Below are 24,279 nucleotides of genomic sequence, written 5' to 3'. Positions count from 1 at the left end.
GTTGTAAATCTCAACCCGTTTAAGTTAACAGGTTAGGTTGGGTCATGGAATTCTCAACCCAACAACCCAACCTAATCTTGACCCAACCCGACTCATTGCCAACCCTAGTTGGATGGGTTGAATTGGCTAGTACAGTAGTACTATTGACTATCTCTACCCGAAAGTTAGGGGAGAGGGGTGAGCTGAAGGTTGAATCATGCACCAACATATTCACAATACTCACGTACTCCATGTTTTTGTTTTCTTCTTGGTTGCATTATTTTTAAAAGTTGATGGAGTACATCTGTACATGACTACTGCCCCCACGGCCCCACTAATATATCATGTGACGTTGTATACACTTGGGAAATACCAAAAATTCGATTACTAGTTTTTGAAACAACTAATATCATTTCGCGTTAGAAAGATTTTATTTTATATAAGAAAATATGTTAAATATGACTTGAAATCTTGTGAATGGCATAAGGCTAACTTTGAATGCACATATCTCTCAATATATAAATGATTTTGATGTGATTCAAATTGGAGGTGATAGCTTGTTCAAAGAGCTTTCCAACGATAGGTCATATGCCCAATTTCGATGAGAAACGAGAAAGTTATGACTGTTTTACGAAAAACTGACGAAGCTGTTTCGTCCCGGGCCCGACCGGGCGGATTTCGCCCGACACGGTCGGGCGGTGCGCAGTTTTGAACGCTGAACGCGTTTTTCGATATATTTTTCGTTTTAAGTTATCTTTTAGGGTTTGTACGGGTTCCTTATGATTATAAAAGGGCTCTTAGTGTTCATCATTATTAACACAACTTATGAAACACTTTTAGCCTCTAGATTTAGGACTCTTGTATTATTCTCTCTGATTTTCTCCATTATAGTGAAGAAGCTCTAATCCCCCACCTGTGGATGTAGATCAAATTTGACTGAACCACGTAAATCCTTGTGTTCTTTGTTTGTTCATCTTTATTATTTTCTCACCTTCATTATTTCATTGATTTTCTGTTCCGCATTAATCAAACTACAACACATCCGTTATAACAAACTGGTATCAGAGCTTGGTTGTTTTAAGATCTTAAGTGTTTATAGAAAAAGTTTGATTTTTTCATTATGTCAATGAAATACAATATTGAGAAATTTGATAGGCAAGTAAATTTTGGCCTATGGCAATTAAAGATGAAAGCCATCCTGGTTCAAAGTGGTTGTTACAAGGCTTTGGTAGGTGCATCCAAAAAGCCTTCGGATATGACGGATGATCAGTGGGAGGATATGGATTTGAAGGCACTCTCAGCAATTCATTTAAGTCTATCTAATGAAGTTTTGAGAGAGGTTGCCAAAGAGACGACTGCTGCGAGTTTGTGGTTGAAGTTGGAGTCACTTTATATGACAAAATCTGTGACCAACCGTCTACTACTAAAATCTAGACTTCATGATCTCAGTCTAGAAGAAGGTAAACCACTTGAGTCTCATTTAGATGAATTCTTCTCTATAATTATGGATTTGCAAAACATCGATGTTGAGATCGATGATGAGGATATGGCTATTAGGTTGTTGTGTTCTTTACCACCTTCGTATAAGCACTTTCGAGATACCTTATTATATGGTAAAGATGATTTGAGTTTGCAGGATGTTAAGGAGGCCTTAACTCAGAGAGATTTAATTGACAATAAATTAGTTAATAAATCTAATAATTCTGCTAACACAAATGCTTTTGTGCTCATGGTGGAAAGAATTCTGGAAAAATCTGTAACTATTGTCATGTGAAGGGTCATATTAAATCTGAGTGTTGGAAATTAAAGAAGAAAAGTGGAGAAAGGTCCAATGAGGGTCAATCTGCAAATATTGCCGACACTGTTTTTGATGATGATCTTGCACTTTAGGGTTACAAGATTTGGGGCTGCGGTTTCTACGATCTCTTTATGTTTGGTGCCCTTTTGAGATCTCTTGGTAAAACGAGAAACCGTGTGGATTTTGCTATGGAGTCTATGATAGATTGTTTTTGAGTTTATAATAAATTAGCAATCTTGGTTATGCATTAGATTTTGAGTTATGCTATTTCTTATCTCAAATTTGGTACTTTTGTGTTTATTAAGTACAATTGCAATTTAGAAATTATTGTTGTCATTCGATTTCTAGAATTGCCTTTGAATTTGTTGTTGAGATGAAGACGTGTTTGAAGAGAGTTTGGTCAATTTGATGAAGCATGCTAGCGTTGGTGACTTTATACTCTCGATCTAGGCCATGTGATGGTTTTGTATACGGATTTTGTGTTAGAAGACGCATCGGTACACAATTATAGAAGATGTCCGTTTTCTGGATTGCCTACAATGGGTAGGTTTATGGAATTTTGCTTAAGGTGGAGGTTCTATGGTGTTTTTTGGTTGAGCATCTTTTTTGGTTTAAGGTGGAGTTACCTTGTTTGATCGGTTTCAAGTCAAGGTGGAGATTTGTTAAATATGACTTGAAATCTTGTGAATGGCATAAGGCTAACTTTGAATGCACATATCTCTCAATATATAAATGATTTTGATGTGATTCAAATTGGAGGTGATAGCTTGTTCAAAGAGCTTTCCAACGATAGGTCATATGCCCAATTTCGATGAGAAACGAGAAAGTTATGACTGTTTTACGAAAAACTGACGAAGCTGTTTCGTCCCGGGCCCGACCGGGCGGATTTCGCCCGACACGGTCGGGCGGTGCGCAGTTTTGAACGCTGAACGCGTTTTTCGATATATTTTTCGTTTTAAGTTATCTTTTAGGGTTTGTACGGGTTCCTTATGATTATAAAAGGGCTCTTAGTGTTCATCATTATTAACACAACTTATGAAACACTTTTAGCCTCTAGATTTAGGACTCTTGTATTATTCTCTCTGATTTTCTCCATTATAGTGAAGAAGCTCTAATCCCCCACCTGTGGATGTAGATCAAATTTGACTGAACCACGTAAATCCTTGTGTTCTTTGTTTGTTCATCTTTATTATTTTCTCACCTTCATTATTTCATTGATTTTCTGTTCCGCATTAATCAAACTACAACACATCCGTTATAACAAAATAAGTTATTTTATTTATAATATGCATTAGTTTAACTTTTAGTTGCCATGAAAAAACCATACTCTTATCATTGATCTTGATAATATATATGAGAGTGTAGTAGATGATGGATTAATCTTTTTCTTTCACACTTGTTGTTATGCATTCGAATTAAAGTAGGTTAATTTGTTCATACAATTTTAGAATAACATTCTAGCTCAATCCTTGATTTCATTAAAAATCTATATCATCATTCAACTTAATAAAAGAAGCCATAAGAGTATATTCGAAAATGAAATTGAAGTGGCGGAAGGGAAGAAAGGGAACAACTATCAGTATAAGACGGCGGGTATTAGCCAGGAGGATCGGTTTGCTACTGATATCCCTTGGTTGCGCGTGGGTCCGACCGGTGACCGGCCTTGTAGCGCATGTCGAACAAATGAAGATGGCTACAAGACGACGAATATTAATTTTGATAAAATTTAATAAAATAATTTTGATAAAATTTTAATCTCAAACTACAACTTAATTTAATCTCACACTATATATTTCATATTTCACTAGATCTAATAAAAAAATCAATATTATACTACAAACAATGACTCAACACATTATCCGAACCAATAAACTAATTGGACATTAACAAATAATATTAGTACTTAACACACTTTTTGGTACTAGTAGAGTAATTTTAGAGCATTTCCTAAAATCAATGGAACATCTGAAATGGCCAAAATCACATTTAATGGCTGAATCATTAGCCCAAAACCAAAAGGCTTGTGAAATTGTAGTATTAGATATCGAAGATGAAAACCTGATTGCATGAAATTGGGCCTAGACCTAAGTAGGGATTGCACTAATCGCACCAAGTATCAACGAATAAATTAACTTCACTAGTCCATAAAAATATATGAAATTGTAGGATAGGTATAGATTGGTCTTGCCAGACATAGGAGATGGACAGGGCATGTCGCCAGTTGCCTGATCCGGCCCATAAGACTCAAAATATCAAATCAATATCACACATTGCTAGATTAAGTTATTGACGATCCGTTTAATAATCGGTTATAAATGATGGTACTGGAGTAGGCTATGATATCATGGTAAGTATGGGCTTAAGTCATACCCATCATAAGAAGAGAGAGTCCACTTCACATGATAAAAGATGTTCTACATAAGGGAGTAACCTCTTTGCATTATAAAGTCTATTCTTTTATCGATGTGGGACATTCACAAACGTCACCCCAAATTTACTTAAAATCACCCCAAGTTCATTTTTATAGACTATTTTACCCTTCCTCTTTTCGACACCACCCACCACCACCTGCCCCCCTGCAACCACCCGCTATCACCTACCTCCCCACTGCCACCTCCTCCACCAACCACTTGGAAACAGTCGAATTTTTTTTAAGACGACGGGCGAACGTTTGACCTGGACGTTCGCCCAATGGCCCGAACGTCTGCCCTGGACGTTCGGCCCACGGAGCGAACCTCTGGCCCCGAACGTCCAGGCCAGACGTTCGCTCCATGGGACGAACTTCCAAGGCAGACGTCCGCCCATCAACCTAAAAAAAATTCGACTCCTTCTAGGTGGCTGGTGGGAGGCTATGGCAATGGGGTGGTGGTGGCAGGAGGTGGATGGTGGTGGAGTGAGGTGGCTGATAGTGGGGGTGGTGGTGGTTTAGGGAAAAAGAAAGAAAAGGTAAGAGATGTAATTTCAACTCTTTTTTTATAGTGATTTGAAGTACTTTTGGGGCGATGAATAAAAGTTTATGTTGTTGTGCACCATACATCATAACTTTAACAAATATTGAACTCAACTCGTGGTTATATGTGATATAAACTAGTAACATGACAACTTTGAGTAGTAAAAATAGCAATTTTTAGATCATAATAATGATGACAACAAGAACAATAATGATGATGTACTGCTGGTGCTACACGTAACATGTAGTCTAAGACAAACAATTTCCAGGAGCAATCATAAATCTCATCATTCTTAAATCACTCTCTTTCCTCTTTCTATTTAATCCATACTAATTAACTAAAATTTCATCATATGCGTCAGTTAGATCCTATTCAAAGTGTTGATTCAAGAAAATATAGATAGAAAGCAAAGAAAAAGGCAAGGGATTTTGAGTGCCACATTTACTCTTCTCTACCAAATTATATTCTTCAAACCGCTTATTTTTATTTAGCCAGTTAAAGATGAGACTTTCTCACCTTCTCGCTTTCATCACAAGAAAAAATCAAATAAACGCAAATACTATCCCACCACCTTTGCTTACACCTTAAAGCACCCTACCAGAAAACACTTTAAAATTGTTTATCTTACTCCCCAATAATATATTATTTATATAGAAAGCCCAATTTCCATTAGCTAACTAACCCAATATGGGACACTTAAGTTCACAGACTCATCTTCTTTATAAACTTAATTGTGGTAAACATACGACAACTGTAATGTACATGTTAAACTTCTCATTGTATATATATGTTACTTTTGATAAATTGTTTCATGTGTTAGATGTCACTATGTTATTTCATCCGTTGTATTTTGTATTTCAAATTCATATACTTCATATAATCATGTATATTTTATGTGGTCTTTAAATTATTGCTAATTTTGCACCATAAGCCGTTTTGAGGTAACCGTCAATTGGTAAAATGTCATTAAAATTAACAATTTAAGGATGTCGACAAAACTTAATTAAAAAGTACCATTTAAACATCCCCCATCGCAAATTTCCATCAGAAATTTTAATCTATATAACGTTCTATTAAACTACTCCATTAGGAGTATGCTACATGAACATTTTAAAAGTCCCTCTAGGTATGTAATAACGTCAATTAATTATATGTGAAATATAGTTTGAAGTTTAGAAAAAAATTCATTGGTTTGACACGAGAATCAAATTATGTAAACTGATCTCTGATAGAGGGAGTACAATCTTCTAATATTCCGAACTTATGTAAATGATATAGCCCTTAAATTCAGTTAAATTTATCATATTTTCCATTAAATTACAATTACTGATTCAATAGCATAAAAAGATTACTAATTATCAATTCTTTCATGATAACAAGAGAAATACATACAATCATTCTATTACTAATAAGTCATATAATTAATTAATAGTTTCAAAAAGATGAAACTAATTACACTTTCATTCCATCTAATTGAGCTTATTAAATGGAGTAGTGAGCTTTACTAAGAGTGATTATACGTGTTAGTTAAACTTTAGAAATTGAGTGAACAATGCAAAATAAAGAGGAGAAATAAAAGTGAAATTGAAAATTAAGAGAGAGAAGTTAGAATGCTTGTTTGGGAAGGATGAAGGATGTAAATGTAGATGTGAGCCATGCTAATTGCTAATTGCTAATTGCTAAGGTGGTGGTGGTCTCACTCCTCCCCACTATACCTAAACACAACCTACTCACTTCTCTTTTCCTACACATATATAAAATCAAATTTCATTTCACTCTTCTACTTCTCAATTAATATATGCATGTAACCTGCAAACTTAGCAAAAGCCAAACAACTTAAAACAATATATTAGTGATGATCCCTTCAACAGCTCCAGCAACAATAGTAGTAGCAACTCCCTTAGAAGTTGATGATGTTAAAGAGCTTCTTTCTTGGGCAATCACCATTCTCTCTCATCCCAACGACACCATTATAGCACTACATGTTATAGGTTTGTCATATTTTTTACGTGCAATTTATTATTATTACATCTCATCTCATCTTTTGCTGAGTTCATGTCATTTTTTATATATGTATTCTTTTGCTAAGGTTATTATAAGCCAAATATATATTGTTATGTTTGCATTTTTTTTATCTGGTTACTATGGAGTAGTTGGAATTTTAAGTGATTCAGTTTTATTACAATGCAAGTATTAATTCTTGTTCAAATAATGAAAACAGTAGGGAAGGAGCCTAAGAAACTTGTACCAAAGTCAAGAGATTATAAACGATTTCGCCAAGCTAAATCTTTTCTTCTTTCTGTCATGGGAGAGTTTGCCAAGACTTGCCAAGTTAAACAGGTATAAATTATTGCTACAACTTATCCCAAATATACCACAGTCCACAGTCCACACACATACATCATACATGCATGTATCATGTATGTGGTGTATCTTTTTTTCCACTTAATTATGACACTTGTTATGTTTTTAGGTACATTTAGAGGCTAGAGTTACATATAGCTCGAGTGTGGGGAGCGGCTTAGTCGAAGAAACCAAGAGAACAGCCACAGAATTCCTACTTCTTGGAGGGCCAAAACTTGAACGAAATAGGTAAACATTTTTAATTTCTTCCTCCAGAATTACTTTTCATATATACATTTTAAAGAAAATCGTCACATAGAGAGTATGTCTTAATTAAAAAAAGTAATGCTATTACTATATAGAAGTATATTTATTGGATGCATGTCCTGATATCATCTCCTAAGTTCTAACTCGTAATAGTGGAGTATTTGATTTATGAGAGGAAAAATAAATACAAGCAAATTAGCTAGGTTTATTTGTGAGATCGATGTTGATAAGTTGTTGCAGTAATTCTGGACAAAGGAGTACTGTCAGTCATACAACATCTGATACTAATTTGGTTTTTGGTGTGTGTTGCCTAATTAATCATCATAAAACAGAAGAACAGGAAACACTACTAGAAAGTATTGCAAGAAATATGCCCCAAAAAGGTGCTCAGTTATCTCAATTGGGCAACTAGAAAAAGAAGCAGCATTAGATTCATCAATCTTTAAGCAGGGAAGATCATCATCACATTCACAGGAGAAGTCTCCAAGGACAGTTTTGAATGGAGTTATTGAAGATGATGATAACTCCAGTTTTGGCGATTCCAGTAGCAACTCTGATTCATACATAGCACCCATAGCAGCACCCGTAGCACCCATAGCACCAGCACCAGCACCGACGACAACAACCAAGGATAATGATAAGGATAAGGATAAGGACAAGTATAAGGAGTCACCGTTATTAAGACGTGTTGCGTCCTTTTTCTTAAGGAACACGTCAAGTGGAAGGAGAAAAAATAATGAGAAATGTAACATTATTGATGGAGTAGAAAAGCTCCCACAAACTTGTTTGAAATATTATAGCTATGATGAGATTTCAGAAGCTACCAAGGAATTTCATCCAGGTAATCAACTATATATTTATGCTTTCTTCCAATTTAAGCTCGCTCTTCTTTTCTGTTTCATTCTTTTCCTTTTCTTATTATTATATTATATACCTTTAAGTGATATATACATGGCCTATTAGCGATCGAGGTGGCCTGCTGGATGAGTTAGTTTTAATTTCCATGTAATTTGCCGGGTGGTTCCTATTTCCTAAACCGGTCCAAATTATCATTGGCAAGCTAAGGAAGGAGCCAAGGACGTCTCATCATAATTCATGTTAATTGCATGTCTAAGTGAAATAATCCTGATTTAATTACAATAATATACTATATCAAGTCATGATGCAGACATTTTACACCCTACATTAATTTAATCAATATTTTACCAACTTACATAGACATTATTAATATAGAATATAAAACCTTAGCTTGTTGTAAGTTTTGACATATGACTAATAATTAATATAATAAATGTCTAAGATCTCTGATCATGCATGTCTTAATTAATTAATGTATAATTAAGAAGCTAATAATAGAGGAAGAAGTTTTAGTCACCCTACCAGCATGCATACTCCATATTGGAGGCAATAATCAGAGGTCCATTTCAGTAAATCAAAGACATCTAAGATTTATGAAATAATGATAAGACATATCACATACGTATGAATAAAATAATTAAGCATCATCAGGCATCAGCTGCTTATAATTTATAATTAATTAATTTATATATGCATGCTGCATGCAGATAAGATGGTAGGACAAGGTGGATACTCAGAGGTATACAGCGGAGATCTGCGTAATGGAGACAGCATAGCAGTGAAAAGATTAGCCAAAGACAACACTAACCCAAACAAAGAGAAAGAGTTTCTCGTGGAATTGGGCATAATTACTCATGTTTCTCATCCTAACACGGCATCTTTACTTGGTTACTGCATTCAAAATGGTCTCTACCTCATCTTCCCTTTGTCTTCTAAGGGAAATCTCTTCAATGCCCTTCATGGTACTTTCTACTACACTTTATTCTACCACGCACTAATTAAGACTCTGTTAGGTTTGATGGAAAACATATACATTTTCCGAGGAACATGAGAAACACTATTTTCCGTGGAATATTTTCTTTGTTTGATTTGATGGAGATCTATTAAGTTATGAAAGGAAAAATGAAGATATTGAGAACGAGAGAGTGGAGGAAAATGGTTTTCCTTCAAATTATGAAGGAAAAATAGTTGGTCTAGAGACAGGGATTTTATCATACTTGTCTCCTTCACATTCATTCTCCAACACTACTTTGTTTAACTGAGAATATTTTTGAATAAAAACTCCTAGAATAATTAAGTTGTTTCTCCTTAGAAATTTCTAATTGAATAGTCTAAAATAGTGTTCGTACATAATGATTACTTTCATATTAAGGATATATAATTAATGTTAACAGCGTACTTTTGGATAATTTATGTACAGTATAACAATGAATCGATTTCTAATCAGGTAATACAAGTAAGTTACTAGAGTGGCCGATGAGGTACAAAATAGCATTAGGTATAGCAAGAGGACTTCATTATTTGCACAAGTGTTGCAAACATCGTATCATACACCGTGATATCAAAGCTTCCAACGTCCTTCTTGGACCAGATTATGAACCACAAGTAAGATGTCAACCACATACATTAATTATGTCTCTCTCCAATAATAATAATAATAATCAATTTAGTAGAGTGTTGTTATTAAGCAAGATTTAATAATCATAATCAAGTTTTTTTTGTCCATTTTGTGTTGGAGTGCAGATTACAGATTTTGGCCTAGCAAAGTGGGTCCCTAGCAATAAGTCCACTCAACATGCTGTTTTACAAATAGAAGGCACGTTTGGATATTTAGCACCAGAGTACTTCTTGCATGGAATTGTGGATGAGAAGACTGATGTTTTTGCGTTTGGCATTCTTCTTCTAGAGATTGTGACTGGCCGAAGACCTATTGATTCTTCCAAACAAAGCCTTCTCTTATGGGTAATAATCAATCATGCATATACACTCCCTTCCTTGTTGATAGTCTTTTAAGGTTACGCACAATTTATTATTCTGAATATTATTAATTAGTTGATGCATTAGTTTTTGAATTTGACATTTGACATAAACAACCTATGCCGTGAATATATATTGATTAATCAAGCTCAATACATGTAGCATTACTAGCAGTTATCCAGAATAATATATTCATGTCAATTTTGCACCCACTAATATATATATTATTCATGTCAGTTTTGCACTCACTAATACCTTCCAAAATGGTCCAATTTTTTTAGAAATAAAACTAATTTTTTAACAAGTTAATACTACAAATCAAAATTTAAGTGGGATCAAATGACCTCACACCTCAAAGGGTAGCTCCGTCCTTAATTACTAGCATATATTTATCCAATAATTGTCTTCTACGAGTACTATGAAGTTTTTACTTAGCTAATCCGTTAACTTTTAATAAAATGAAATTTGTTTAAGATGAAATTTTAAAGTTTGTACATCTCTTGTAAATAGGCTATGCCATTAATGGAATGCGGAAAGATCTCAGAGCTAGCTGATACAAGATTAGCAGGTGAATATGATGTTGAGCAATTACACAAAATTGTACTTGTTGCCTCTTATTGTGTGAGACATTCCTCGGCTTGGCGTCCTTCAATGACTGAGGTACATTTACATACATAAATTTCTAAGGGCAATCATTTTTGTAAGCCAAAATTTATAGCTATACCAAGCCAATTATGTATACAGTATACGGAGACCGGAGTAATTGATAGGAAATGTGGATGAGTTCTCAATATTTGCTTTGGCACTAATATTATATAGTACGTGTGTAGGTGTTGGAGCTTCTATCCAACGGTCAGGACTCTGAGATTGCTAGGAAATGGGGTCTCCAAAATAGTTCATCCGACGAAATAGATGATTATTCTATGGTTTTTGGATATAATGGTCCTGTTGATAAAGATCTAGAAAAAGCTATTGCAGCTCTAGAAATTTAGAAGAGAACGAAATCTAATTATAACATTAATAAATTTATTTTTGGGTGTTGTCAGGTAATGTTATTATATAGTATCTGAAAATATTGTATATATTTTTGCAAAAATGGACATTATTATACAGCTGTACGTCTTTTTTTTTTTTTTTTGCCAATATTCTTGTCAACTGTCAAGGGTAAAGTATCATCTATATCTATATTATTCATGTTTACCCTTTTTTTTAATTGCTACATGTTTACTCATAGATAAGGCTTTTGTCAGCTATCAATCAAATATATTGGTACAATAGCTAGAGATGGCAATATCCAGTGGATCACCCGACCATCCGCTCCACCCGATTTTATTAAGTGGGTGAAAAACCCAGTTTAAACGGATGATAGCCGGGTGACGAATAATCGGGTGATGGATGCGGGTCGGGTTCGGATGATAATTTTTCCATCCATCACCTGACCCATCATCCGTTTACCACCCGATCCGTCACCCGTTTAAAGTAAAAAATATATAATTTTTTTAATTTTGGGCTTTTTAATTTTTACAGCTTTATTAATCTATACCCCAAAAGTTACAAGATGATAATATAAGTATATGAATGTTAATAATGTGGATTAGGGTTAGTTTGGAGACGATTTTACATAGTAAGTAGAATTATATAAATGGATTAGTGGTTCTTGTTAGTAATTTTTCTTTCTTCTCCTAATTAATACTATTTGATTTCACCCGTTAATCACCCGATCCATCCGTTTAACCCGGTTACAAATGGATGGATGTGGGTGACGCTCCACCCGTCCCGAACTCGATCCATTTACATCTCTAATAATAGCCCATATTTATTATAATTGTTACCATTAAAGGTACCATTACATTAAGAAAAAAAAATTGAAAAAGATTTAGTTACCAATCAAATTATTTCTACACTATGCACAGCTAGGAATGACAATTGGGACGGGCGGGTACGGAGGATGGTACCTCCACACCCACACCCGTATAAAATCCCCATCTCCCCCCACCATCCATTGCGAGGGAAAGTTTTAGATCCCCGCTCCACCAAGTACGCATTTAAACCCATCCCAGCCCCACCACCCGCATGGGTAACTGCATCCGCTTCGTACTCACTTCATACCTGCACCACCACCCGCATGGGTAGCCACGCCCGCTTCATACCCACGTCATACCCACATATTTATATTTTGCACGATAAATTTATTAATAATATAAGTATATAAATAGAATTTTAATAATAAAGATGTGGGGCGGGCCGGGATAGTGCTGGTATAACATAAAATCCACACCCGCTCTACCACCCATTGTGGATACGATATTATTCCCCATCCCCGCCAAACCTAGACCCATCCCTTCCCCACTTGGGCAGGGATTGGGCGGGTCTCCTACTTGACCCGCTCCATTATCATCCCTATGCACGGGTCAAAAATAAAGAATAAAAAACATATTATTTCTTTCTATTTAGCCATCATTGGCCATATTTCCACATTAAAAGGTCAATTTGCTATAGTAAAGGGTTAATTTGCCACTTCGTCATATGTTAAAGATCAGCTAGTTTGCTTTATATGGCTATCAAAACAGCAAAAGATGTGATTAGGGCCGGTATGAGTCGCTTGTAATTGGGTTAGGCCAGAGATTATTCTTGCGTCTCATCACATGGCTTCTGATGTGAGTCATGACAAGCACATTTTGTCCATTGATGATGTAATTGGGATAAGCTTGCGCAATTATGCCAGCTTAAGAAATTAGGTTAATTAGGCTTGCACCATTATTCTCTTTCAAAAAAAACGTTTGCACCATTATTATTATTATTATTATTATTATTATTATTATTATTATTATTATTATTATTATTATTATTATTATTATTATTATTATTATTATTATTATTATTTATTGTTATTATTATTGTTATTATTATTATTATTATTATTGTTATTATTATTATTATTAGTATTATTATTATTATTATTATTATTATTATTATTATTATTATTATTATTATTATTATTATTACTATTATTATTATTTATTGTTATTATTATTGTAACTGTTCTGAAGCAATAATTATTATTATTGGTTTATTTAAATCTATCTTATGGTATGAGTGTATGACTTGCTCAAATATGCTCGAGTTTTATTTTAAGTGGGCCTCGATGCGAATCCACTCATCCAATGCCTTTAAAAACCATAGAACCCATCAACCCAGAGCAACCATAGCCCACTTTACCGTATAATGATCGGCTCAAACTGATAGTGGGCCGTGAGACGCCCACTGTTCTCATAATTACTAATGTTGATTTTTAGATTTTAAATTACATGTAAAATGTCATCAATTGCTAACCTAACTACCTAAAGGAAGCTTGCTTACTCAAACTTGTCTTTTCATTAGGTGTACTTATCAAGAGAGTTACACTACAAATTAACGAAGCATGTGATTGTACATTAGCCTAATCTCCGGCCTAACCAAATTTCAAGTGATTAATGCTGTTCCTAATTGTACCATGATTAGGAAAATGTCTAATCAGTTCTTTTCTTTCAATACTCCAAAGGAAATTATTTTGTTACTTTGTGGTAAGAAATAAGGAGGTTAGGTGAATACAACTCGATAAGGTGAATTCAATCCACTTATAAATTGAAAGGAGGTTTCATACTATAACCAGGTTCGCAATAATAAGAGTAACTTCTCTAGCATACAGGTGAAATTTTATCGCCTCTTTCTCCAATGTGAGACAAATCATATATATGCACAATAAATAAAGGATTCAGTAATTAGTTAGAAGTTGTGATGCCTATGAAAATTAATTTTCTAGAAAGAGACATAATTTATGAAATTAAACATTACTACAACACCACCATATGATATAGGTCATATGGGGAATCTCCTTTTATTCAAGAAAATAGGTTTCACTCACATCAAATGAAATTATATTGGTCTGTTTTAATTCCAATTGAAAATTATAATGGATTACAAACACCTCTAACAAAGCTACACATTACAGTTGAGATATTGTAATTATCCTAGAGACCTAGACTGTAATTCAAAATGAACTGATCCGTGATCCATATAGGGATAAATACCAAAAATGTTATATGACGGAACGAACGAAGCAAATGAGAAGCGGTTGGTGGAACTCCAAAACATCCATTAACTCCACATGGGTCATGGATGCAGGGAAATGATGATTGATGAATGTGCAAGAATGCAATTTGCAATATACGGACAACTCCCCAACTTGACACGTCACTCTCACAGTTGCCAGCTTATACTTAAGGATTGAGGCGAGGTCGACGCCTTCTCTACAGCCTTGTTTGGCCATTAGCAAATAAAGTATAGCATAATTTTATTTATATAATTTTTTTTTGGTAAATATTAGATAGCATAATAATACTTCCTCCATCTTGTTTGGTTCACATGGGAAGTAATTTCCCATGAGAATTTACATTTCATGGGAAATTATTTCCCTTGTCAATTTCCTAGGAATTAAACAAAATTGTTTGGTTGCCACCATAGGAAATTGCATTTTCTAGGAAATTACTCACCAAGGGGAGCTTGGTGAGTGATTTCCCATGAAAGAAATTCTATTTCCCTTGGAATTTGTATTTCCTAATGCTTCTCTCATTTCCCTCTAACCAAACACAACACCCATAATGTATTTCTTAGGAATTTGTATTTCCATTGGAAATAGCTTCCAACCAAACAACACCTAAATAGAAGTACAATGGAGTAGCTATAATTTCGTAAGACTTGGTCAACAACTTAAAACATTCTGCTTATGAGTTTTTATTTGAATAAGTCAAAGAAAGCCAACTACTAGAGGAAAGCAAAGATGGAAGATTATGAAGGTTAAGATACGTCGAGATTGTCTCCTTAGTTGTTTACTTTGTTCTTCCTTAATTACATATTCGACGCAAACTATTGCACTTAGAGATCATCAAGTAGGTGGACGATTGCAAACTATTGCCAACTACTAGCTGTCTTGAGTAATCAACGACGATTGCATCGACTGAATTGGTGGACTCACGTCCATCCGCGATTTTTTATTCATCTTCACTAGAATTGTCACGTCCATTAACATTTCCTTGTGTTATTCCCTTTTTGCATCGTCACGTTGATTTAATCTAGATGCCGACATCTCAATCAGTCCTCGTCCTTAAGCAAATTTTGACCTAAACTAATACGAATTTTATTTTCTGTTTGTTTCTCTTCTACTAAGTGTATGTTCTTTGACTTTGTTACTGGCACACATGCAAAGCAATGATATGATTTTCTGTTTGTTTAAAAGAAGAGTAAGGATAAAGATAGTCTAGAAGGTATTAGCCATTGCCTTTGGTACTTGGTCTCAGATGACCAATAGTTACGCAAACCTAATTAAGAGTTTGTAATAAATGGAACATGTAAGCCTAACAAATTGTTGTATTTCGTTACTGACGTGGGCAATCTAAAACTTGTTGACGTATGATTATGATACAGGACTGTTTACTAGCTAATCTGATTTGTTAGTTAGTTGGCTTGGCGCCAAAATTCAGTTAAAACATTTTTTGTTTTTTCTGTTAGTAGCTACAGCTGAAGTGTATATATGTAGCTATAATAATGAGGTTGTAATATTCATTCAATCATGAAATGAAAGCCAAGCTCCTCCCTCTAAATTCTGATCTCTCTCTCTCTCTCTATTTCTTTCTTTCTCCCTCTCTATTCCTATAATTCTGCCATTAACAGAAGGTTAGCTTGAGCTACCTTATCAGTGGTATCAGAGCAAATCTTGACCAAATTTCGTAGAAATTTCATCAACTGAATTTCTACTAGATTGCGAGTTCATAACTCTAAGAATTACTATAATCTGAGTTGTGTTTCAGTTGCAATTCGACACCCTATTTTGTCGAAAATTGTGTCAAATTTCAATTGAGTGTTTCAATCCTGGCTCCTCAAACTCGTAAAAATCAAGTAATGGAGGATCAATTGAGAATGCTGGAACAGAAAATTCAAGATCAATCACAAAAGTATGATGATCAATCTGTTCAGATTCATGATCAGTCTAAGAAAATAGATGATCTGATGAATGTAATTCTGGAATTGAAAGACAAGTTGAATGATTCCTCTGCTGAAGGATCAAGATCAGGAGGAAGAGAGGTTAATTCCTCTCCAAAATCTCTCGGGTATAATCCTAAACTTTCTTTTCCAAAATTTGATGGTACTAGCTGCAGAACATGGATTAAGAAGTGTAGTAAGTATTTTAAGCTGTGCAAAATAAGTGATGACCAGAAGGTAGACTTAGCTGCATTGAACATGGTTGATAAGGCAGAAACATGGGCTATTAACTACCTCTCATCAAGGAAAAATGTGGATTGGCCTGAATTTGTAATGGATTTATCTGCCAGATTTAAAGAAGCAAGGGGAGTTAATTTTGTAGAGAAGTTTAATAAACTGGAGCAAACTGATTCGATTGACGTTTACTTAGATGAGTTTGAAGAACTTAAATCTGATGTGTTAGATACACACCATTCTCTTCCTGAGGAGTTTATATTAGACAGTTTTATTGGTGGCTTGAAACCTGGAATTAAGCCATTTGTAAAAGCTTTTAAACCTGTTACATTGGCAGCTGCAGTAGAATTTGCTAGATTGCAGGAGGAAGCACTAGTTGCCACCTCAAAACCTCACAAATACTCTCCTTCCTTTCCTTCTAAACCATTTCAAGCTGTTCCTCTCAATATCAACAGCAACAAACCACCCCTTCTTCCTACCCCTCATATGAAGCCAAATAACCAGTTATCTTTGACTAAGCCAAATCCTCGACATTATAAAAATCCTAGATATATTCCTGCTGATGTAAGAGCTGAGAAAATAGCTAAAGGCTTATGTTATTACTGTGATCAAGCCTATGATAGAAACCATAAATGCCAGTTTAAGGAGTCTCAATTATTTACAGTAGAGATTTCTAAATGTGATGATAAACTGGAGGCTTGTGAAGAAGTGGAGGATTCTGAGGAAGAAGAAATTGGAGATCCCTTAATTTCTATTAATGCATTGTCTGGCAACCAAACCTTTCAAACAATGAGAGTGCAAGGTATGGTTAACACCAAGATTTTCCATATCTTAGTTGATTCTGGCAGTACTCACAACTTTCTTGATTTGAAGTTGGCTAAGAAGATGGGGTGTTCAATTACTAGCATACCTCCTCAAGCTGTTACAGTAGCTGATGGTAACCAGCTAGCTTGTCAACATATTTGTAAGGGGTTTCAATGGTGTATGCAAGGTATGAGGTTTACAACGGATGTGTTGTTGATTGATTTAGGAGGATGTGATATGGTTTTAGGGGTACAGTGGTTGGCTACCCTTGGTCCTATATTTTGGGATTTTAAAGAGTTGTTCATGAAGTTTGATATAGCAGGGTGTCCTTTCCTCCTCAAAGGACTTCATCCTCAGAAGGTACAGCTAGTACATGGCAGTCCCACTGCTAAGATGCTTAATACTGCCATAGAACTTTGTTTGGTGCAGGTTAGAGATGTAGGTTTCATGGAAATACACTCTACTGCCTCTGAACCTCTGCCTTGTTTAGCAAGCTCAGACACTTTATTACACTTGAAGCAACAGTATCAAGATGTATTTGCAGATCCTGAGATGCTACCACCTTATAGGGGTGTGTTTGACCATACTATTCCACTGGAGCCTGGAGCTAGGCCAGTCAATATCAGACCATATAGGTACCCACTTAAACAAAGAGATGTTATTGAGCAATTAGTACAAGATATGTTGGAGAGGGGTATCATTCAAAATAGCTCCAGTCCTTTTGCATCCCCAGTAGTTTTAGTTGGTAAGAAGGATGGAACTTGGAGGTTATGTGTTGATTACAGGGAGTTAAATCATAGAACTATCAAGAACAAATTCCCAATACCTGTTCTAGATGAGCTCATTGATGAATTGGCAGGAGCTACTGTGTTCAGTAAGTTGGATTTGAGAGCTGGATATCACCAACTCAGAATGCATGAGCAAGATGTGTTCAAAACAGCTTTTAAAACACATTCAGGCCATTTTGAATTCCTAGTCATGCCTTTTGGCTTGACTAATGCTCCTGCCTCCTTCCAACACTGGATGTATAGTGTTTTCAAACCCCTATTGAGGAGATGTGTCCTAGTATTTTTTGATGACATCTTGGTGTACAGCAAGACCCAAGCAGATCATTGGCTCCATCTAGCTGAGGTCTTTGAGCTAATGAGAAAGCATTTAATGTATGCAAAGGAAAGCAAGTGCAGATTTGCTTTGGCAAAAGTGGAGTACCTGGGTCACTATATTTCAGCTCAAGGGGTAGAAACTGACCCAACAAAGGTAGCTGCTGTGGAGAGTTGGCCTATTCCAACTACAGTCAAGGAGCTAAGAAGCTTCTTGGGGCTGGCAGGTTACTATAGAAAGTTTGTCAAAAACTATTCTATTATTAGCAAACCTCTGACTGACTTACTGAAAAAAGGAGCCTTTACTTGGTCTGACTCAGTGCAACAGGCTTTCCTAGCTTTGAAACAAGCTTTAGTTTCAGCTCCAGTTTTGGCAGTACCTGATTTTGACAAGCAATTTATTGTGGAAACTGATGCATCCAAGAATGGTATAGGGGCTGTATTGATGCAAGATGCCCATCCATTGGCTTACATTAGTAAAGCTCTTGGACCTAGATGGCAAAAACTCTCAGTATATGAGAAGGAATTATTAGCAATTGTTTTTGCAGTTCAAAAATGGGAACAATATCTTATGAGCACTCACTTTATCATCAGAACTGATCAAAAGAGTTTAAAATGGCTCTTGCAACAAAAGGTTTCTACACCCTTCCAACACTTCTGGCTTTCTAAGCTCATGGGTTTTGACTATGAGATTCAATACAAGAGTGGCAAGGACAATGTCGCTGCAGATGCTTTGTCAAGAGTCCAGGGTGCTGAAATCTTGTGTTTGGCCATTTCAGTACTTTCTTCTGACTTAACTAGTTTAATCAAAGCTAGTTATGTTTTGGATGCTAATTTACTTCACCTCCTGGACCAGCTTAAGCACACTACCTCAGTGCATCATTATACTTTACAAGAAGGGTTGCTTAGGAGGAAAGGCAAAGTAGTACTTGGTTCTGATGCTAGCTTAAGGTCTAAAATTATAGACTGGCTTCATTCTGCTCCAGAAAGTGGGCATTCAGGCAGAGATTTGACCATTAAGAGAGTTCAGGGGTTGTTTTACTGGAAGGGGCTATCCAAGGATGTCAGGGAGTTTGTGAGAAATTGCAAGATCTGTCAATCTTCCAAGTATGACACTGCTGCACATCCAGGTCTACTGCAACCTCTCCCTATTCCAGAAGGAGTTTGGATTGATGTTTCCATGGATTTCATTACAGGCCTTCCTAAATCTGCTGGTAAAGATGTTATTTTTGTGGTGGTTGATAGGCTCAGCAAGTATAGCCACTTTATTGCCATGGCCCACCCTTTTACTGCCATCCAGGTAGCCCAGGCTTATCTAGACAATGTGTTTAAGTTACATGGATGGCCAAGAAGTATTGTAAGTGACCGGGATCCTATCTTCTTGAGCCAGTTTTGGAAGGGTTTGTTTAGTCTTCATGGCACTGAGTTTCTTCTCTCCTCAGCTTATCACCCTGAGACTGATGGCCAAACTGAGGTCATTAACAGATGCCTTGAAACCTATTTGCGATGTATGTGCAGTGACAAACCTAAAGAATGGCAGGCCTGGTTGCCTTTGGCTGAGTGGTGGTACAACACGCACTACCATTCTGCTACCCTCCTGACACCCTATGAGGTGGTTTATGGTCAGCCTCCCCCTCTCCATCTTCCTTATCTCCCTGGTGATTCTAAGGTGGATGCTGTTGACAGGAGTTTGCAAAGAAGGGAAGATATGATTCAGTTGCTCAAGTTTCATCTCTTGCGAGCTCAGACTAGGATGAAGCAGCAAGCTGACAGACATAGGTCTGATAGGGTGTTTCAGGTGGGCCATTGGGTATGGGTGAAACTCCAACCCTATAGGCAGCTTTCTATTCAGGACAGGCATAACCAGAAGCTTTCCCCTAAGTACTATGGCCCTTTCCAGGTGGTGGCTGTGATTGGCAAGGTGGCTTACAAGCTTCAACTCCCTACTACAGCTAAAATACATGATGTGTTTCATGTTTCCCAGCTGAAAGCTTTTCATGGCACTTTACCCTTAGCTGCTCATATTCCCTATTGGTTACAAGGTCAGGATTCTACATTCACTTTGCAACCAGCTGCTATTTTGGATAGAAAGGTTGTCAAGTTTCAGAATCAACCTCAGGTTCAGTATTTGGTTCAATGGGTCCACCTACCTGTACATGATGCTACTTGGGAAATAGCAGAGGCCTTTGAAACCAAGTTCCCTGAATTCATGGCTGGTTTGAACTTGGGGTCAAGTTCTTCTTAAGGGGGAAGGAATGATACAGGACTGTTTACTAGCTAATCTGATTTGTTAGTTAGTTGGCTTGGCGCCAAAATTCAGTTAAAACATTTTTTGTTTTTTCTGTTAGTAGCTACAGCTGAAGTGTATATATGTAGCTATAATAATGAGGTTGTAATATTCATTCAATCATGAAATGAAAGCCAAGCTCCTCCCTCTAAATTCTGATCTCTCTCTCTCTCTCTATTTCTTTCTTTCTCCCTCTCTATTCCTATAATTCTGCCATTAACAGAAGGTTAGCTTGAGCTACCTTATCAGATTATGAATGCGTGATAATATGATACTAACTGGGCTTAGTATTATTTACTATTGTAAAGAAATGAAGGACAGGAAAGCTCAAAATCAAGGCGCACAAATAAAGCATAATGACAGTTTAATTGTAAGACCATATAGCAATTCGAGGACTAACCACTTAGGTTATAGGTAGAACTCATAGAAGGCTATATGGCATAAAAAAAAGTCTTAATCATTACTTGGTTAAAAAAAAAAACCACATTTTAGCTAAAACTTCTAAAATAATAAAAGAATTTTAATGCAAGTTATCTGAATTACCTTTATTTTTACGTTTTGGTTGGTTCAACCATCATCAATCACCTCAACCTTCTTCTTCTTGTAAGCAGGTAACTTATAGATTTGACAAATCCTTCAATATAACCAACGTACAATAAGATTAGTCTACAACGAACTGTGCATATATATAATATATATACTATAATTAATCCTCTTGAGGATTTATAAATAGTGTGCTCACCTTTTTTGATCAAGAAATATAGGAGGCAAGACTAGGCATGGAAGAAGCAGCAGTTAATTAATCAAATTAAGCTTTAGGATGTCGGCACAGCCCCATAAAAAGCATGATGCAAGTATCGTCTGACGTCTATCCCCCTCTGCCCTCTCTACTCTGTCTACCTCTCTATTTCTCTCTCTCTCTCTCCTCTCCAATAGAGAAATTGATTTCCCAAAATCCTAATGCTTGGCCATAGTTGATCCACGTGTCGGGTTGACCTCGTGATGACATTATTTGTGTAATTGTACTAACCTCAAGAAATAGAATACATAAACAATCTCCAATATCCATAATACTCCATCAAACTTCACTCCAACGCCCCTAAATAAACCCCCTCCACCATTTTTTTTTTTTCTTCCCTATCAATTTCCAACCTTGTCTATCAAAAATGGTGGCAGCTACAGATGATAGCAACAGCAACAGCAACAACATGAGAGGCTTACTATCAGGATGGGGCCTTTCTCTTACAGGAAGGTCATGTGACAGCTGCCATGCTGCAGCCGCTTTGCTTTACTGCAAGGCCGACGCAGCATTCTTATGCGGTCCATGCGACACCAAGATCCATCTTCCAACCTCTTACCCTCGCCATGAGCGTGTCTGGGTGTGCGAAGTCTGCGAGCAAGCACCTGCTGTTGTCACCTGCAAAGCAGATGCTGCTGCTCTATGTTCATCCTGTGACCAAGACATCCACTCCGTTAATCCCTTAGCTAGTCGTCACGAGCGTGTCCCTATTATCCCCTTTCTCGATACTACCACCGCTCCTTCCTCCGCAGCTTCCGCCTTCCTTGTACCCGACCACCTTCCTGCTTCTATTGAAGATGCCGATGCTTGGTTGATCCCTAATCCAAGTACCACTTTATTGTACAATGACTCTGATTTTCTCAATTTTGGATATGGTTTTGAATCGCCAACTCAATTTCAGCAACAAGATGTCAAACCGATTGTTCATCAACAAAATGGTGCTTACGCTTTTACTGATAGTGTTGTTCCTACACAAACACAAACACAAACACAATCGCCATCGCAATCTCAATCGCAAGGAAACAACTTCAATAATGTTACTACTTCCTTGTTTGAGAATTGCTTCAACATCGACTTCACTCAGCCTAATAAACTAAACAACACCAACAACAAAAACAAAAACAACCATCTCTTTTCTTCTTCATTCAACTACTCTGCTAATGCTCACCAAAGTGTAATTCAACTTTCCTTTATCTCAACCACAAATATTTCACCAAAATTCATGAAATTGAACTTACATTTTTTTTAATTTTTAATTTCAGGTTTCTTCCTCGGATATTGGAGTAGTACCAGACGGAAACACGAATTCGATGTCATCGGAAGTTTCATATACGTTCGTACGATCGATGTCGAACGACGTCGGATCATCAATCGGAGCTCCGGTTATGGATAGAGAAGCTAGGGTTTTACGGTACAGAGAGAAGAGGAAAAACAGAAGGTTCGAGAAGACGATTCGGTACGCTTCAAGAAAAGCCTACGCCGAAACGCGTCCTAGAGTTAAGGGCCGTTTCGCCAAACGTACTGATACCAAAGAAACGTCCGAGATCGATTTCACTCTTGATGATGGATACGGCGTCGTTCCAGCGTTTTGATTTTGTAAACCAATTAAGTATAAGTATAATTTTAATTAGTTCTCTTAATCCTTTGTAACACTATTTGATCCTACTTTTCCTTTTTATGAAATGTAATTTCAATAGTATTTTAGAATTAATTAAGCTAAATTTGAAGTGAATTTTATGATGTTTTTTTTTAAACCAACGGCTGATGTTGTACTGTTGGTTTTTTCGCCGTTGGATTGAAGGAACAGCTTAAAAATGGTGAGCTGCTCCACATCAGAAAGAATTAAAATGCAATGTAAATTTGTAAATTTGTAAAATGTCCTTTGAATATTTATAGGGTCAATCAGGTAATTTGAAGTGATATTAAATCTTTGTAGTCCTTTTCTCTTGGCTGTATTTAATCGATGAGGGGGATGAATCTATTGCTGGCTTCTGATTGGCTAATGCTGCTTTATCTCTGGCAGTTGTTATCTTCATATTGTCTTTATTTATTATATGATGATGATTGATGACTACTTTTTATTTATATATATCTACAGTCTCCTTAAAGGTCGGTTAAAGATAAGGTATCTGTAGCTGAAAGCAATATTCAATTATGTAAAATGTAACCATACTCTATTATTCTTGGAACAAAATACAAAGTGAGACTGTGATAGTTCTGTTTCAAGGCTGGTTTGGTTATTATTGAATTGGTTACTAGGGAGATCTTCCACAAGTGCAAACAAACAGGCTGTTGTTGTACAGGGTCCTATAAAATTAGGACCCGAGAGATTATATTTTGAAGATTTTCTTGCACATTCTTTAAAAACTTTTCGAGAAAATTGCAAAAGAAAAGTTTGTTGTATTTTTTCCGCAATAGAAAAATTAATACTTCCTCTGTTTCATTTTAAATGCAACAAAGGGTATTATTTGTGAAATATAAAATATTATTATTTTGCTGTATCTAAAACGAAACGGAGGAAGTATAACAGATTATTGTTAGCCAGTCATAGTATGACTGTATGAGCGGGATACACAATTACATTTTTACTAGAGTTAATTACAGTTTCAAGAATTAAGATTAAAACTATGACATTAACACTAAATAAAAGAATTAAGATTAAAGTAACGTTTGTATAAAGTAATAAAGATTCAGAGCATATTAAATAGTAGATAAAATAAGGAGAAAGAAAAATAAAATAGTATTTGTACTAGTTAGAGCAATAAAGGAAGGGAAGATTCGAGAAAAGAAGGGACTTTCCCTTTGAAGAAAGGATAATTGGGTTGCTGATTCATGATTTCATATGATGCAACCAAATAAATAAT

At 35.9% G+C, this 24,279-nt stretch overlaps 2 protein-coding genes across 3 annotated transcripts; both read left to right on the top strand.

Moving 5' to 3' along the window:
- Positions 1-6,259: 6,259 nt before the first annotated feature.
- On the top strand, positions 6,260-11,285 carry LOC104902432 (probable receptor-like serine/threonine-protein kinase At5g57670). Of its 2 annotated transcripts, none has more exons than XM_019251499.2 (9): positions 6,260-6,719; positions 6,953-7,068; positions 7,202-7,320; positions 7,671-8,179; positions 8,904-9,158; positions 9,644-9,801; positions 9,940-10,158; positions 10,684-10,833; positions 11,004-11,285. In XM_019251499.2, exons 1-9 carry the CDS (start codon positions 6,584-6,586, stop codon positions 11,163-11,165), a joined length of 1,824 nt encoding a protein of 607 aa, XP_019107044.1. In that variant the 5' UTR covers positions 6,260-6,583; the 3' UTR covers positions 11,166-11,285. The 2 variants fall into 2 exon arrangements, with proteins under 2 accessions (XP_019107044.1, XP_010688514.1); XM_010690212.4 differs by having other exon boundaries at positions 6,262-6,719; positions 6,950-7,068.
- A 10,167-nt stretch (positions 11,286-21,452) lies between these two features.
- On the top strand, positions 21,453-23,147 carry LOC104902431 (zinc finger protein CONSTANS-LIKE 5). The gene is made up of 2 exons (XM_010690211.4): positions 21,453-22,589; positions 22,678-23,147. The coding sequence occupies exons 1-2, from the start codon at positions 21,783-21,785 to the stop codon at positions 23,005-23,007; spliced, it is 1,137 nt and encodes a 378-aa protein (XP_010688513.1). The 5' UTR covers positions 21,453-21,782; the 3' UTR covers positions 23,008-23,147.
- Positions 23,148-24,279: the final 1,132 nt, after the last annotated feature.

Source organism: Beta vulgaris, chromosome 8 (assembly GCF_026745355.1).
Source record: "Beta vulgaris subsp. vulgaris cultivar EL10 chromosome 8, EL10.2, whole genome shotgun sequence".
Classification (NCBI taxonomy): Eukaryota; Viridiplantae; Streptophyta; class Magnoliopsida; order Caryophyllales; family Amaranthaceae; genus Beta; species Beta vulgaris.
Note: the sequence above shows the minus strand (reverse complement) of the source record. Positions and strands in the feature narration are given on the sequence as shown.

Coding starts and splice junctions, on each gene's coding strand:
- LOC104902432 (XM_010690212.4), top strand. CDS start 6,584: ATGATCCCTTCAACAGCTCCAGCAACAATAGTAGTAGCAACTCCCTTA. Junction 9,802..9,939: donor GACCAGATTATGAACCACAA/GTAAGATGTCAA, acceptor GTTGGAGTGCAG/ATTACAGATTTTGGCCTAGC. Junction 10,834..11,003: donor GGCGTCCTTCAATGACTGAG/GTACATTTACAT, acceptor GTACGTGTGTAG/GTGTTGGAGCTTCTATCCAA.
- LOC104902431 (XM_010690211.4), top strand. CDS start 21,783: ATGGTGGCAGCTACAGATGATAGCAACAGCAACAGCAACAACATGAGA. Junction 22,590..22,677: donor CTGCTAATGCTCACCAAAGT/GTAATTCAACTT, acceptor TTTTAATTTCAG/GTTTCTTCCTCGGATATTGG.